General features: G+C 43.2%; 1 protein-coding gene across 4 annotated transcripts in view; it reads right to left on the bottom strand.

Annotated features, from left to right (window-relative positions):
* The window catches only part of MASP1 (MBL associated serine protease 1), an 88107-nt gene that overhangs the window by 29650 nt on the left and 43874 nt on the right, over positions 1-14583 (bottom strand). For 3 of the 4 annotated variants that reach the window (XM_074190666.1, XM_074190667.1, XM_074190668.1), the window contains exons 7-10: positions 11649-11767; positions 10632-10710; positions 1835-1972; positions 570-644 (exon numbers count right to left, since the gene is read on the bottom strand). In XM_074190666.1, coding sequence (XP_074046767.1) covers positions 570-644; positions 1835-1972; positions 10632-10710; positions 11649-11767 — 411 coding nt within the window. Of the gene's footprint in view, positions 1-569; positions 645-1834; positions 1973-2000; positions 5833-10631; positions 10711-11648; positions 11768-14583 lie in introns of those variants that run through there. The other variant, XM_074190669.1, reaches the window with a different exon arrangement.

The raw sequence follows: 14583 nt of genomic DNA, 5'->3' as shown, positions 1-14583 counted from the left end.
AGAAACTCCAAGGTCAGCATTTTCCCTCTAGGTGGGGGGCAGTCCCATTAGCAGCAGCCCCTTCATCCCATGGGAGAGGGAGGGCTGGCTGGCAGGGGTGGAGCAAGGGCAGGTCTGAGACTAGAGAAGAGAGGATGTGAGGGAGGAGTCTTCTTTTGGCATCTGCTCCCTGGGCAGCAAGCACAGGAGGGAGGATGTGTGTGTGGGGGGGATCACTGCTTTGGTCCTGGAAGCTGATATCACAAAGCAAAACATCAAAGGCTCCTTCATAGCACATGATGGATGTTCTTGGAGCTCACTCACTGGAGAGGGCTTGGGGCCTGGGGGCCCTGTGGGAAGGATGCTCTGAGCAACTGACTCGGCCCAGCTCCAGAAGACCCCAGAGAAATATAGTCCAGTCCAGCCCTGTCCAGTCCAACGCAATCTAACCCAGCCCAGCCCTGTCCAGTTCAGTGCAGCCCAGACTAGCCCAGTCCAGTCTAACGCAATGGCACACAGTCCAACCCAGATCAACCCAATCCATTGTCAGCCTAACCCAGCCCGGCCCAGGCCAGCCAGTGTGGTGGTACCTGGTAGACAAGTGGGCATTCTTCTCCCCAGCTCTCCATTCATCCAGATACCTTGGTCCTCACAGGTGTAGGTACCTAGAAGGAGCCACAATAATACAAGAGTAAAGAGGGAGAAGAATCCAGAGACAAGGATGGGCCAGAGAGAGGACAATGAAGGCAAAGAGTGAGAGGAACAGTGGGGGAGGGAGAACATGGGGAAGTAGCAAGGAAGCAGAGAGCCAGGCAGACGGACAGACAGATGAACAGACACCAGGACAGAGGTAGGAGCATCCCAGCTTCAGAGGCAGGTGGACCTTTAGAAGTCAGTCACCTGAGTCAAGCCCTCACTTTGCAGATGAGAAAACTGAGGCCCAGGCAATTTAGTCAATGGTAGAGGCACGATCTGAATGTCGGACTCTCCATTAAGTATCCAATATTAATGGCACCTGCCTCCTGGGTGGGTCATATTTGAAGCACTTTATAACCCTTACAATGTTATGCAAATGATAACTATTATTTCTTATTATGGTTGTTCTTACTGGTAGGGTATCACTTGACCCACACATGAGCATGAATTTCAGTTTTGATGTTATCAAAAAGGGAGGTTCTAGGCATTGTAGGCTTCCAGGGAACAGCTATTGCCCCCCCCCCCCCACCTCAGGAGAGATCTCCTTCCCCTGAGGGCCACCTCTCCTCCTTGGGTCTGGCTGAAGTTGTCCTTCTTTCCAGTCCTGTTGCCTGCTGGGGTTGGGCAAAACAAGGGTGATCCTCTCTTGCCATTGCCAGTGCCATCCCAGTCACTCCCTAAGTCTCTCTCTCTCTCTCTGATAGTGTCTTTTCCCAAGGTGGGGCCCAGAGAAGGCCTCAGGGTCCCAATGTAGTCTGAGCAGGGGCTCTGAGGGCAGCTGCTGCCGCTCCCCCATGGTGCTCATTTTGGACCCAACAAAAGCAATTGTCTGGGATGGCCACATCTCATTGCTGACTCTTCTAGAGAGCCCTGAGGAGTATCTGGAAACTGAGCTGGGATTAAGACCATGGTGGGAGGGATGGTGGAGGAAAGCCCCTCACCTGGGAGTTACTTTAACCAACGAGATCACTTTCCTGAGCAGGCCAGTGAGATGGAGCCTCATCTTATGGAAATCAATTTCTGGTCCTGGGGTGCTCAGTCTGGGGAGTCTCTTCTCTTCTGGCCCAGAGAATAATTCTCATAGAGAAATAATTGTAATGGGATGCTGCTCCCTCTCTCCCCTTCTCCTGCCCGAAGTTTGTTGGAGGAGAGGCCTTACCTGTGATGTTGGGAAACAGCTTGTAATAAGGCTGCTGGCAGGAATAGTGCACCTCCGATTTGTAGGTGGTGAGATTGTTCTTGGTGATGAAGGTAACTCGTCCATGCTCCAGTTCCATTGGGGTGCTGCAGTCTACAACTGAGAGAGAAAAGAATCAGCCATCAGCTAAGGCTTGGGGACCCCCCCATCCCTTGCTGTCCATGACCATGGGGTTTGGGGAGGGAAACTGACCTTCCCCCCTCAAAGGTCCCCCAAATCACATCAGCAAGATAGGCCTCCCAGCATGCTGTTTGCCTTTGGCATTAGGGTCTTTTTTATGTTTTTGCAAGACAAATGGGGTTAAGTGGCTTGCCCAAGGCCACACAGCTAGGGAATTATTAAGTATCTGAGACCAGATTTGAACCCAGGTACTCCTGAGTCCAAGGCTGGTGCTTTATCCTCTATGCCACCTAGCTGCCCCATCAGGGTCTTTTTATAAAAAATCTTTTCTCTGTCCCTTGTTTTGGGACTTGTGCCCCCTTTCTGGAAAGTCCTACGTCTGGGCCATAGTCTTTCCTCTTGACTCCTTAGAATCCAGCCTGTGATATGAGAGATGCCCCAAACTCTCTAAAATCCCCATGGGATGCCAGGGTATGGTGGGATCATAGCCTGGAAGGATGAGTAAAGTAGAAAGCTTTGCAAAATTGTATGTGAGATTTAAATGTCTCGACAAGTCCATACCCTAGAAACCCATCTTCGACTTCCCTAGTCCAAGTGACCCAGAAAAAACTCAATCTTCTCAATCTATTAATGCAATGCCAATCTTGGCAACATGCACCATTATGGCACTTCAGGGTTCTCTTATCCTTGGATGGCGAGTGACTTGTTTCAAGCATATAAGCAAAATCCTGTCCAACCAAACTCAATTTTTGATCACTTCTAGTTAGTTGTGATGATATTTCCCAGGTTCAGTGTTTTGTATTTTATACAGTCATATGCTCATCTATTCTTTGTCCCCATTCTCTCCTGTGTTGGGGTAAGCTAGTCTTGGTGCAGACTCACTAATATTGGATTCCCTCATCACACTCTTTCTTTTTGAAGATTTCTGGAGGAACTGAGTCATGTCAATATCCCAGAGAACCAAGAGAAGAGAGAGAGTGACTTACAGAAGGCCCATCTTGGTGGATTTTATGTATTTTCTCACCTACCCAGACCAGATGGGTTGAAGCCTATTTCATAGTCCAATCTGCCTCTTAACAGCACTAAGGCTTTAGGGGGGCTGCCCAATTTCCTGTGAAGCAGCAAAATTTTTCACTCAAAGAATGACATATTCTTGGCATCATTATTTTACACAGAGGGTAAAAGAGAAATTGTTCTCTGAAAAGTTTGGTTCTGGGAAATTGTACTCTGATAAACTGTAATCTGCGGAAATCCTTTCTGGAATCAATGACATTCTCCTTTATTTCTGCCGACACTTCTCTTCTTCCTCAGTGTTACTGAACTGATTTCAGATTCTGAGCCAGTAGAGTCCAACCTTCTGAAGGACTCAATGGATTAATATTCAGATATATGTTATAGATAATGGGCAATAAATGCTGTGATATCTAGAACCATTAACCCAAAGGATTGTAGATGTTTGTGGATGGGCTGAGAATGGTGGAATAGGAATAGAAACAAAGAAGAGGACTCATTTATACTGTAAAAGTGTTTTAGGTAATGCGATTGCAGCTTTCAAGGTTGACTTGGCCAAATAATTTTAATGTTCCTTGCAAAAATGAGATTTTAATATATTTCCATTTTCATTGCAGAGTACACATTAGCAAGGCCCTCTGGCTAATGCATGCTGTTAGCCATTTGTATGCTAACTGGCTAATGTTGGATATTGGTCTGTTTTTATCTCATAACACACACACACACACACACACACACATAGACACACACATAGACACACACATACACACACACACACACACACACACACACACACACACACACACACTTCCAAAGCTTCTCTATATTTAATCTTAGGGAACAGGATTTTTGCTAGGAACTTTTAATGGTCTTTTTCATTCAGAGCTTAATTGGCTTTCTTTTTTGGTAATGGGTGGAAAATAGCCATCTCTAGACTATATTCTGGCATTGGGAATTCTTCCTCTCATCCCCACCTCATTAACTTGATCTGATCATTATTGCTCCTTCCCCTCCTCCACAATTGGAGCCCAGGATGGTTAGGGGCAATACAATGGGGAAAAATAAGGTCCCGTGATCCTTTAGACAACTCTGCACATTGGATAAGGTGGCCTGCTATATGAAAAAATACCCCAAGACATATTAATGGGGCTAATTCAAGGCAAAGGCATTTATTTATTTTAAAACTCTCTACAGCCTTCCCATTTCTCCAGCTATGTGTGATTAGATCAGTTTTTATTTCTTTTCTGTCTTTTCTGCATTCTAGGTTGACTTCCTTTTTATGAACCCAGATTTTCATAGTTCCATTGGAAGGAGTTTGTAGCTAAGACTTTCTCTTCACCTCTCTGTCTGGGCCAGATGGATTCCTTCTGTTAAAGGAATCGTCACATCTCATTGTTGGACATCTGCCTCTGAACGAAAGCCCTTGGCCTTGGGTACCTTCTCTTTCCTTTGCTTTCATAATGTTGGGCCAAGAAAATTAATTTTTGCATTTTTTCATTCTCCCCGCCTTTGCAAGGCAATGGAGTTAAGTGACTTGCTCAAGGTCACACAGCTAAGTAATTATTAAGTGACTGAGTTTGGATTTGAACTCTGGAACTCCTGACTCCAGGGCTGGTGCTCTATCCACTGTGCCACCTAGCTTCCCCACACCCCTCTTTCTCTCTTAATTCTTTTTCTTCTATTCCCATAAGCAAAGCTCAGTCTCTCTCCTTCCTCACTATCTATGACTTACTCCTATTTCTTTTGTAATCCTCAAGGTTTCTCTGTTCCTGAACTAGGTCTTCCCATTTTCTGTCTATCTGTTGGTTCCTTCCTTAAGATATTGAGACTGGTAGAGAAGAGGATCTCCAGAATGAGGGTCAACCCCCTAGGTCCCCATACCCCATCTCTGAAAGAGTTCTGGCAAAGTCCCCATACCTCTTCACCCCAAAGTGCCCTCTGGTACCACAGCCATATTTAGACCCCTCTCTGGTAGTTCAAAAGGAGGAGGAGTGGAGGAAGGCATTTGGATTGGGGTCCCTCTCTCTAAACCAAAACAGTATTAGGCCTTCCATTCAGAGAGCCACCAATGAAGAGAACTACTTTCCTTACAAAGACCTATAAGGTGTCATCTGGTTATTATATCACATCAGGGTTGCTGAATTTTCATGAGGTACAGATGTGTCTCTTATTGGGGAGGGAAAAGGCTCCAAAGTCCAAGGAAGTGAATCTCTAATGGGGTATTTCATGCACTAGCATGGGGGTGGGGCAAGAAGGCTTGTTGAGAATCCCTCGGGCCATACCCACAAGAAGCTACCTAATTTGAGTATCCCTAAGACTGCTATTCCTCTAGGAGGAATGAACAGCAAGTTAAAAAGTGAGAACAATGAAGGATAAACGAGTTTTGCCTGAATCACACTGATAGTTCCATGGAGTTCATGAGACCACCATGACCCCCCCTCTGGCCTCCCACAGTTGCAGATTAAGAGTCATTTATCTCTGGATCTCAGCCTCAGTTTGTGCTTTGAAGGAGGTTCAAGCTGCTCAGCATTGCTGAGAAACGAATTCACTGGTTGTCATCCATGTTCTTGAGGCAGAGAACAAACGGGGAAAGAGATGGAACACTCAAACAGGAATCGCCAAAGAATTCAGCTGTGAAGGACTTGGTCTGGATCAGAGGCATCCAGTGCTCATGGAGATCCATTCATACTGATGTGCAGAAGTCTCAGGAAGGTCTTAGGAGGTTGTGGAGCAGCTGATCCATCTCAGGAAGGCAGTGTCTAGTGGTCTTTTTGGTCACTCAGTCTTCTCTTTTGTAGGGAGTCCATTCTCTGTTCCATTTTCAGGCTCTGTACCCATGATGAAGGACAAGAAGGGATGGGGAGGAGCCAAGGAAGAAGCCACAAGAAAGAGGGGAGAGGGAGAGAGAGAGAGAGAAGAGAAAAGAAGAGAAAGAAAGAGAGATTACTGGGCAAAGCAGGAGTTGCTCATGCAGGAAAGAGACTAGTGAAGGTGTACAGGTCAATAAAGGCAGTAGGAGAAAAGGGCAGTTTGGGCAGTGGGCTTTGTTTAGTCACTGAATTCTGGTCATCTCATTTCACTGACTGGGGGACTCCCAGTGAGTAAAATCCCTCCACTAGATGGTCAGGACCACCCAGTCTGCTGACCCTGAGGCCAACTCTTGGTCCACTCATCAATGTCTGATGCCCCCAGCTCATATGCTCTCAATTCATGGTGCTCAGAATGCTGTAACATAATCATATACTTTGGGCAAAAAAATGTTTCTGTATTTCTCAAAATTAAATGATCGATATTTCATATTTCTGTGCAGCAACTCTGCAAAGTAGATCATATAAATAAAGGGTACAAACCTCATTTTATAGAGAAGGAAACTGAGGTCCCAGAGGTACAGTGACATCATATCTCCAGAGACATTAGCATGTCAGAAGCATCATTTTACAGATGGTGAAACTGAGGCTGAAGGAGGCTAAGGTACTGGCCCAAAGTCATAGAGAGAACACGTATTACCTTAAATTTGTCTCCCTGTCTGTAGGGACAGGGCTTTTCCTACTATAGACCAGACTGACTTGTCCAGTGTCATGCAGCTGGAGCCCGAGCGGGGTCTCACATCCAGAATCTTTCCACTAGGACAGACTTTAGACTGTTACAATATACTAACAGCATCCCTAGGACCTAGGACCTGGTAGCCATGACCATCAAAACAGGAGAGAGGACTTAGCATGGACATTCATTTAATAGGATAAAATATTCATGTATATTTAACAAAGCCCAGGCACATTCATCAGCAAAAGTTTTTTGATTGTTCTGCTCTCTGACGAGAAGAAAGGGAAACTCAACCCACAAAATGCCCTTCCTCTTAGAGGTCAAGGACCACAGATCTATAGCTGGAAGGACCTCAGAGAATATTTAGTTCAACCCACCCCCACTTTACAGATGAGGAAATTGAGACCTAGAGAGGTTAAGGGTCTAAGGCCACACAAGTTAGCAGCAAAAGCAGGATTTGAACTCAGGCCCTCTGATGTCAACCCGAGAATTGTACCAGATAGCCCCCAGCCTTATTGCATGCAAAGGAAAATGGAAAAGAAAAAATAAATAACCATACCCTTACCCTAAAGGCTTACCCAAGATGTTAGTTCAAAAGAGGGTGCTCAGCAGTCTTACCCAACAGGTAACAGGTCTAGGGGTTAGTCAGGTTTGGAGGATGGGTATTGCTTCCTCATGGGGACAGGGTTTTTCAATTCATAGATTGTGAGAAGCTCCCCAAAAGTAGAATATTATGAGATGGCTATTCTTTCCACCATTTTGAAGTAGATACTCTCTTCATCTCTGTCTCTTTCTGTCTCTCTGCCTCAAACTCTCTTTCTTGAATTCTCTTCTTGATTTTCTATTTCTACCCCATCTAAATCTCTAGTCTGCAGATCTCTGTATCTGATGCATAGCATTCATGTCTTTGAATTATACCATGTCAGATCTCTGCTCTCCCTCCTACTACCAACATTGTTCTGTAAGCTTAATAATATTCCAAAATGCTTCTAGAATTCAGTTTCATTAAGTTGGAATATAATATTTCTTTTTTGCATGTCATGCCTCACACATTCTGTAAAAAATAAAAATGCAGTAGAAGAACAATTCAGTTTTTCCTCAAAGGGATGACAAGAAAAGATGCCTGTTTTGAGATAAGCATGTCCCCCCAAGCTCCATGAGATATTGTTTCAGGGACCTCTGGTTCATCTTACACTGCAGCACTTGCCATGACTTTATACAGCAGACCATCCTGAAGACAGAATTTCAGGAAATGGTTTTGTGGTGAAGAAAGATGTACAAAATATCTATGAAAACCTTGACTATGGTCCTGAGAACACATTCTTTGATAAATGGTTCCTTCAGTGTGGACATGGGCATAGGGAAGGCAAAGAAAACTAATAAGATATGGTCCAGAAATGAAACTGAGTCAAGATTTGCAGATTAGAAAGGAGTGTCCTTCAGGTATATCACCAATACTTTCTTCAAGGAGAGAAAGAAGGTTATAGAGATAGGAAATATGGTATGATTAATTCTATATGATATATGTGTATATGAATAATATTCTCTCTCTCTCTCTATATATATATATACATACTCTCTCTCTCTCTCTCTCTCTCTCTCTCTCTCTCTCTCTATATATATATATATATATATATATATATATATATACATACTCTATCTTCACAGGAAGGAAATGATTGATAGACAGTACAGCCATCATCTCAGAAACATTGGTGTTCTGATTAGGACAGATCACCAGTCAGTGAAGACAAGGATAAAAGCTATTCCTACATTGGAAGAAAGGCTAAAGACATTTGAAATGATAGCAGCTCCAACCCATCCTGCTGGCTTGCAAAAATAAGAAATGGACCAAGGCAAAACATGGATTTTTGTGGTGCTTACATGACATGATATGGTTATTACAATGAAGCCCAGAAACTGTGTCATCTTACATGAAGGAGTGGAGGGAGGCATGATACAATATTGACTTAGAACACCCACTCATTTGCCAAGAGGATGAGAGAAGGATCCCTCCAGTGTCACCCCACAAAAGGCTGAGAAGTGTTTAAGGAAGAGATCAGTGTGACATCCATACCGCTGAAGCCCAACATCTCCAAGGGTATTTAATAGGGGAAACCTGAAGGCAGACAACAAACACAGAACACGGACTAGATCTGCCAGTACTATCACGGCAATCCTTCATATTGGGGAAAACCAAATAGAACCATCGTTTTTGGACTCTGCACCCCCACTGTTTTTGGACTCTGCACCCCCACTACCCAATGAATGAGTCCTGCCACATTTGGGAAGATGAGGTCTGGTTGGATTTCACTAAGACCCTATAGGAGAAATTGAAGTGAGGGTGACAGGGTTCTAAAGGACCTTTCAGACTGGTGCTGAAGTGGTCTGAAAACCAGCATGGATGGTACAATTTGCTACCATAAAATGATAGGGAAGATGTGTGGCCACCATGTCACTCTCCTAGGAAGGAAGATGTGAGACAACCAACCCACAGGCCTACTTTTATAACTCTAAAATAATTTTTTGAAAATAGCACATCCTTAAACATCCTTGAAGAAAACATGTTATGTGATTTTCTTCAATTGATCAAATCCACTTCACTTTGCTTCACCTCAGTTCAGTTTTATTCAGTTAAGCATTTATTGAGACAAAGAATGTCCAAAGTCACAAGGCTGATCATTCCAAAAAGGGACTATAATCTCAGGTCTTTCAGGGTCTCAGCTTTGGGTGTGACCTCAGAGGCATCCCACTCCAAATGATGCTGAGCCCAGAAACCCAAGTGATTTTTGTAGGGAGGAAGAAGAGTGAGCAACATTTCTTTGACTCCTTCTGTCCTCCTATGGAAAATGTCTTCACTGAAGAATAGCAAACTTTATTGGCTTACTCTCATGTCTGGCCCTCACTCCCTTCTTACTTCTACTTGATTTTCTTCAACACTACCTTTAACATTAGACTGCTTCCAATGCTGCTAAGACCTCTTTGCTCCAAATCACATTGGTTCCATTTTGTTCATATCTCTATCTGTATATCTATAGTATTATGTGTACAAATAGCTATATATCTTCTATAGACACACCTCTTTCTGGGTATATAGGTTTATATTTATATTTATATACATACCTATACTCATATATATATATATATATCTGCTCATATATAATCATATATATATACATATGTGCATGTATATAAAGAATCCAGATTTTCTCCCTCCAATAGAATATAAACTCCTTGAGGATAGGGGTCATTGAGATTTTGTCTTTGTATTTCTACTGCCTAACACAGAGCCTGGTCCACAATGAATGTTAAATGATGCATTGATTGAATCTCTGGTTGGCAAAGTATTGCTCATGAATACCATGGGCAAGTTTAAAAAATAAACAGGGGAGAAAAAAGAGAACAAATAAAGAAAAATAAAAGGATCAGGAGCGAGGGTAGAAATGGGGGGATGCGGGACATGGGATGGAAAAAGTGAAAAGAACTATCCATGACAGGGAGACGAATAGGGCCACAACTCCTGCATTACCTCTGGGAGTGCCCCAAAGCTTCCTTAAAAGTTGCCAACCCCAGTCTGTCCACCTACATGGAAAGTGTGATTACATCCTTTTAATACTACCATTTTAATGTATATTTAACAAAAATATTGAGAAAAGACTATTTGGAGGTTTTCCTGAAGCCCTTTACCCAGGCCAATTTCTCCTCCCAAGACTTTCCATGATATACATGTTGGCACTTCAGTTTCCCTATCCTTCCCCTTTGCAGGAAGTTCCTCCCTGGCTACTCTGGAACACTGGGTAAATGAGGCATCCTTACCCCACACAACTACCTCTTTAGATGGAGCTGGTTAAAGCAAAGACTGAGCCAAGGATCAGCTTAGCAGGGGGATCACCTCCCTTCAAAGAGAGACCAGATCATTGATCTGGGTACCAGACACCAGAAGAGTCTCCTGATTCAGGTTGCTTGTCCTGGCTTGGGTTCCAGGATCACTGGCTTCCTTCTTCCAGGGGAGGCTAGCAATTCCCTTACAGCCAAGGACACTCTACACAGCGCAAGTGTGGGACTTGTGGGGAGGTTTGCTTACTTTTACAGGTGGGGATCTTGTTACTCCATGTTCCATCTTTCAGACACTCGATCTGGAATGTGTCCATCTCTAGGTTGTCCTAGAGGTGGTGGTAGAGAGAGTATAAATAGGAGAGGGGCAAAGTGAATGTTATAGATAACTTAGGTTGAACCTCAAACCTTCCCTTGAGAAACAGCATGGTAGCATGGGTAGAGTGCTGGACCAGGAGTCAAGGAGGCCTGTGTTGAAATCCTGCTTCAGGCACATATGAACTGTGTGACCTTGGGTAAGTCACCTTTTCTGGGATTCATTCCCTCATTTGTCAAATAAAGAGGTTGGATTTTATGACCTTTAAGGTCCACTCTGCTTCCATGATCTTATGAGCCTGAATTGAGAATGTTCAAGCCATGGAATTCAAAAGAGGCTTCCATAGGAAGGGAACAGTTCTAGGATATAGATGAGGTCAATAGAAATGGAAGATCAAGGACTTTATTATGGGAAGGGACTCTAGAATTCATCTAGTCCAGGCCTCTCATTCTATAGAGGAAGACCAGAGAGGCTGTGACTTTCCCTAGGCTATGCAACTCATGTTAGAGGTATAATCTAAATTCAGGTCAACTTGACTCAATCTAGTGGTCTTCCCATTGGTTTACCAGGTTTCAGGGAAATGGAGGCACTTTGCCTGGAACACTAAGTCCTGGTTTCTTAGAATCATTTCATACAAGACCATACACTAAAGACTTTGTGACTTAGAAGTCTGACATGAGAACATTGGGCACTTTCTGGGTGACATGGGCAGGATGTCCATCCTTTGGACTCTTGGAAAGGTGAAGAGGGAGTGGCTATGACCAGCTATTCTTGAATATTTGGCTCCCTGGCATGGGATCATGGTACTTTTACAATCCTTTCTAATAGAAGTTATCTGACTCTGTTTGGATGACTGTAAATTCCCTATCTCTTGATTGTGACCATATCTACCAAATATGATTCCCAAGACCATCCATGTCCATCCCTCCAGCCAGACAGGAGACCCCATACCTTGATTACTTTGTAGCCGGTATCACAACTGATGAGCACTTGATCTTTGAAGGTATATTTGACTTGCAAGGGATCTAGTTTCCCATTGACAGGGGGTTGCAAGGCAGAGCATGAGTTCCCTGGTGGGGAAAGAGACAAAAGTGGTGATTTAGAGAATGAGGAAGAATCCAGAAGGTGAAAAACAGCATATGAACATGGTGGGACTTGAGAGTTTCTATGAATGACTCTGTGAAAACAGGCAAAAAAGCACTGATTAAGGGTCAAACACTGAATAAAACTAATTCTCTTCTAGCCCTCAAGGAATTTTTAGAGGGCCATACAACATAAGGAGAAGAAAGGTGATTGGGGATAAGGGACTCATAATAAATGAAGGAGATGTATTTCTTAAGCTCCAAATGTGTGTCAGACAAAATGCTTGGAAATGGGGATGCAGATACAAAAGTGAGTTAGTACCGACCTCAAGGAACTTACAATCTAATAGAGGAATACCACACAAATAAGGGAAAGATGGCCAAGAAAGGGAATTTGAGTGTGGAATCATATGGATGTAGAGGAGAGCCATAAAGGAAAAGACAAATCTGCTCTTTATATAGCAATGGTAGATTTATTTAACTATACTTTATAGAGTAAGAGCAAAGGATGGAAAGGTTGGAGTAGGGAAGGGTTCAAAAGGTACCAGGGGAGATGGCAAGAAGTCCATGATGGGGTAGGCAATGGGATCATGGTACAGCCCTGGACAGGAAGTGAAGCATGGCCTGGGGGTGACTAAATATAAATGAGTCACCCATGGATCTATGAATCCAGGTTACAGCAATCAAGGATATAATGATATTGGGACATTGGAAGTTGTATGCCTATATATCTCAGTGAAATTCCCTCTCCTCTCCTCATATTATTCAGGAGGTGAAGAGAGTAACACTGAGTTATGTATTGATAATATAATTTTATTCCATTTTGATCCAATTTGGGTTTTAAAGGCATTTGTGGAGAGATATGAAAGATTCTGTGCTAGATACTTGAGAGACAAATTCAAACAAAAATAGCAAATTTTTGCTCTTAAGGCATTTCTATTCTCCCAGAAGGGATATTCATACTCTTTAAACATATAAGTAGACAACCTGCCTGAGATGCAGTGTGGCAGAGTGGGCAGGGGGTCAATTCCATAGTGAGGAAGAGCTGAGGTCATGGCTTGTTCTGTTATATGCAGCTGAGTCTTGAAGAAGGGGGATCAGGGCAGGTAATGACTTCTGTCTTTAACACGTTGAGGTTAAGATGTCTATGGGCCATCTAGGCGGAGATGTCCAGTTTATAGCTAGTGATAGGAGACCAGAGCTTGAGAGATGAGGATGCATTGTACAGATCTGGGAGTCATCTGCATAGAGCTGGTAATTGAACCCATGGGAGCTGATGAAATCACCAAGAAAGAGTGTGTTAAGGGAGAAGAAAAGACCAAAGATAGAGCCTTGGGAGATACCCATGACTATCGGGAGAAATGCCTATCACTACTCTGCTCCTATATAAAGTCTTGAGCCATGGATGCTTTTCATCTGAAGCCCCCTACCCAGGACCTTCTCCTTGTGTTACATTATTAGGGGCTTCAGAAAGAAGAGGAAAATGTCTGTTGTATGTGGTGCCTTCTCTCTCTGGCTGAGCTGTCCATCAGCACCAGCGCAGTTGCCCCTGTCCCTAGTATCATAACCAATCAAAACCATCTCTGACTTGATGGAATTCAGCTAGTCATTGATATGAATGAGCATAGCCAGCTCTCCTTCCTTCTACACATGAAAGGATCTGTATTAGTGTCTGGGGATATTTTATTAGAAAATTCCTATATGTGACTCTGGCATCAATAGAGGCAGAAGGGGCACACATGTGGGAAGTATACAGTCCTTTCTATTACAGTTTTGCCTTCCTCTTGGCATTTATCTTGTATGCATTTGTTATTGAATGTTTTATTTACATTTTACTTTTCTCCAATAGAATGAAACCTTCATAAAAGTAGGGTCCGTTTCATTTTCATTTTTGCATTTCTGCCCTGGAAAAGTGTCTGATACAAGGGGATTACTTAATAGATACTTGTGGATGGATTACTGAATGCATATAAGATAATTCAAAAGATACTTTTTTATTTCTATCCAGTATTCCCAGGGTTTATTTACCTGGCACAGTTTATTACTAATATTACTATCATTATCATCATCATCTATCTGGCTTGGAGGTACTGTTTAACAAATAGCTGAATGAAGTAAAATGAATTGATACTGAAATCTGGAAATAAACCAAAAAAGTTAGACCTGCTCATGTCTCTCCTTCCCCTTCTTTCTAGAGTGGTTCCAAATTTGAATGGATGGCTCAGGCTACCCTGGACTGGGCAATTCTTTCCAGGTTTCAGTCAGTATGAAGTCAGTTTTTAGAAGCTGAGAAATAAAGAGAACTTTGCGAGGCCATCCAGTACCGTGGGGTTGGGGTTTCTGATCTAAGATGGCCAACAATTGCATGACTTCTCAGAGTAAAACACAACCTTATCTACAGGATTGTGGTGAGGTAGAGTTCTGTGAAGTCATGGAATGTTGGAGCTCAGAAAGGATCTCAGAGATAATGGAGTTTAGTTTGCTCATTTTGCACAGGAGGAAACTGGGTCACAGAAAGGGAAAGTAACTTTCACAAGGTCAGTCAGCTGGTCACTGATCACTGATTAGGCCATTACTATAGGTCAGGAACTGGTGGGAGAGAGTCCAGAGAAATTCCTGCTTTTGTGGAGCTCACAATGGAATATGGGAGACAATGTGCAAATAACTATTTACAAACAGGTCATATACTGGATAAAAAGAAAATAATCAGAGGGAAGGCATTAGAATGAAGCAGGACTGGAAAAGGCTTCCAGTAGGCAGTGGGATTTTAGCTGGGACTTGAAGGAAGCCAAGAGACAGAGATG

This window comes from Macrotis lagotis, chromosome 6, assembly GCF_037893015.1.
Source record: "Macrotis lagotis isolate mMagLag1 chromosome 6, bilby.v1.9.chrom.fasta, whole genome shotgun sequence".
NCBI classification, from domain to species: Eukaryota; Metazoa; Chordata; class Mammalia; order Peramelemorphia; family Peramelidae; genus Macrotis; species Macrotis lagotis.
Note: the sequence above shows the minus strand (reverse complement) of the source record. Positions and strands in the feature narration are given on the sequence as shown.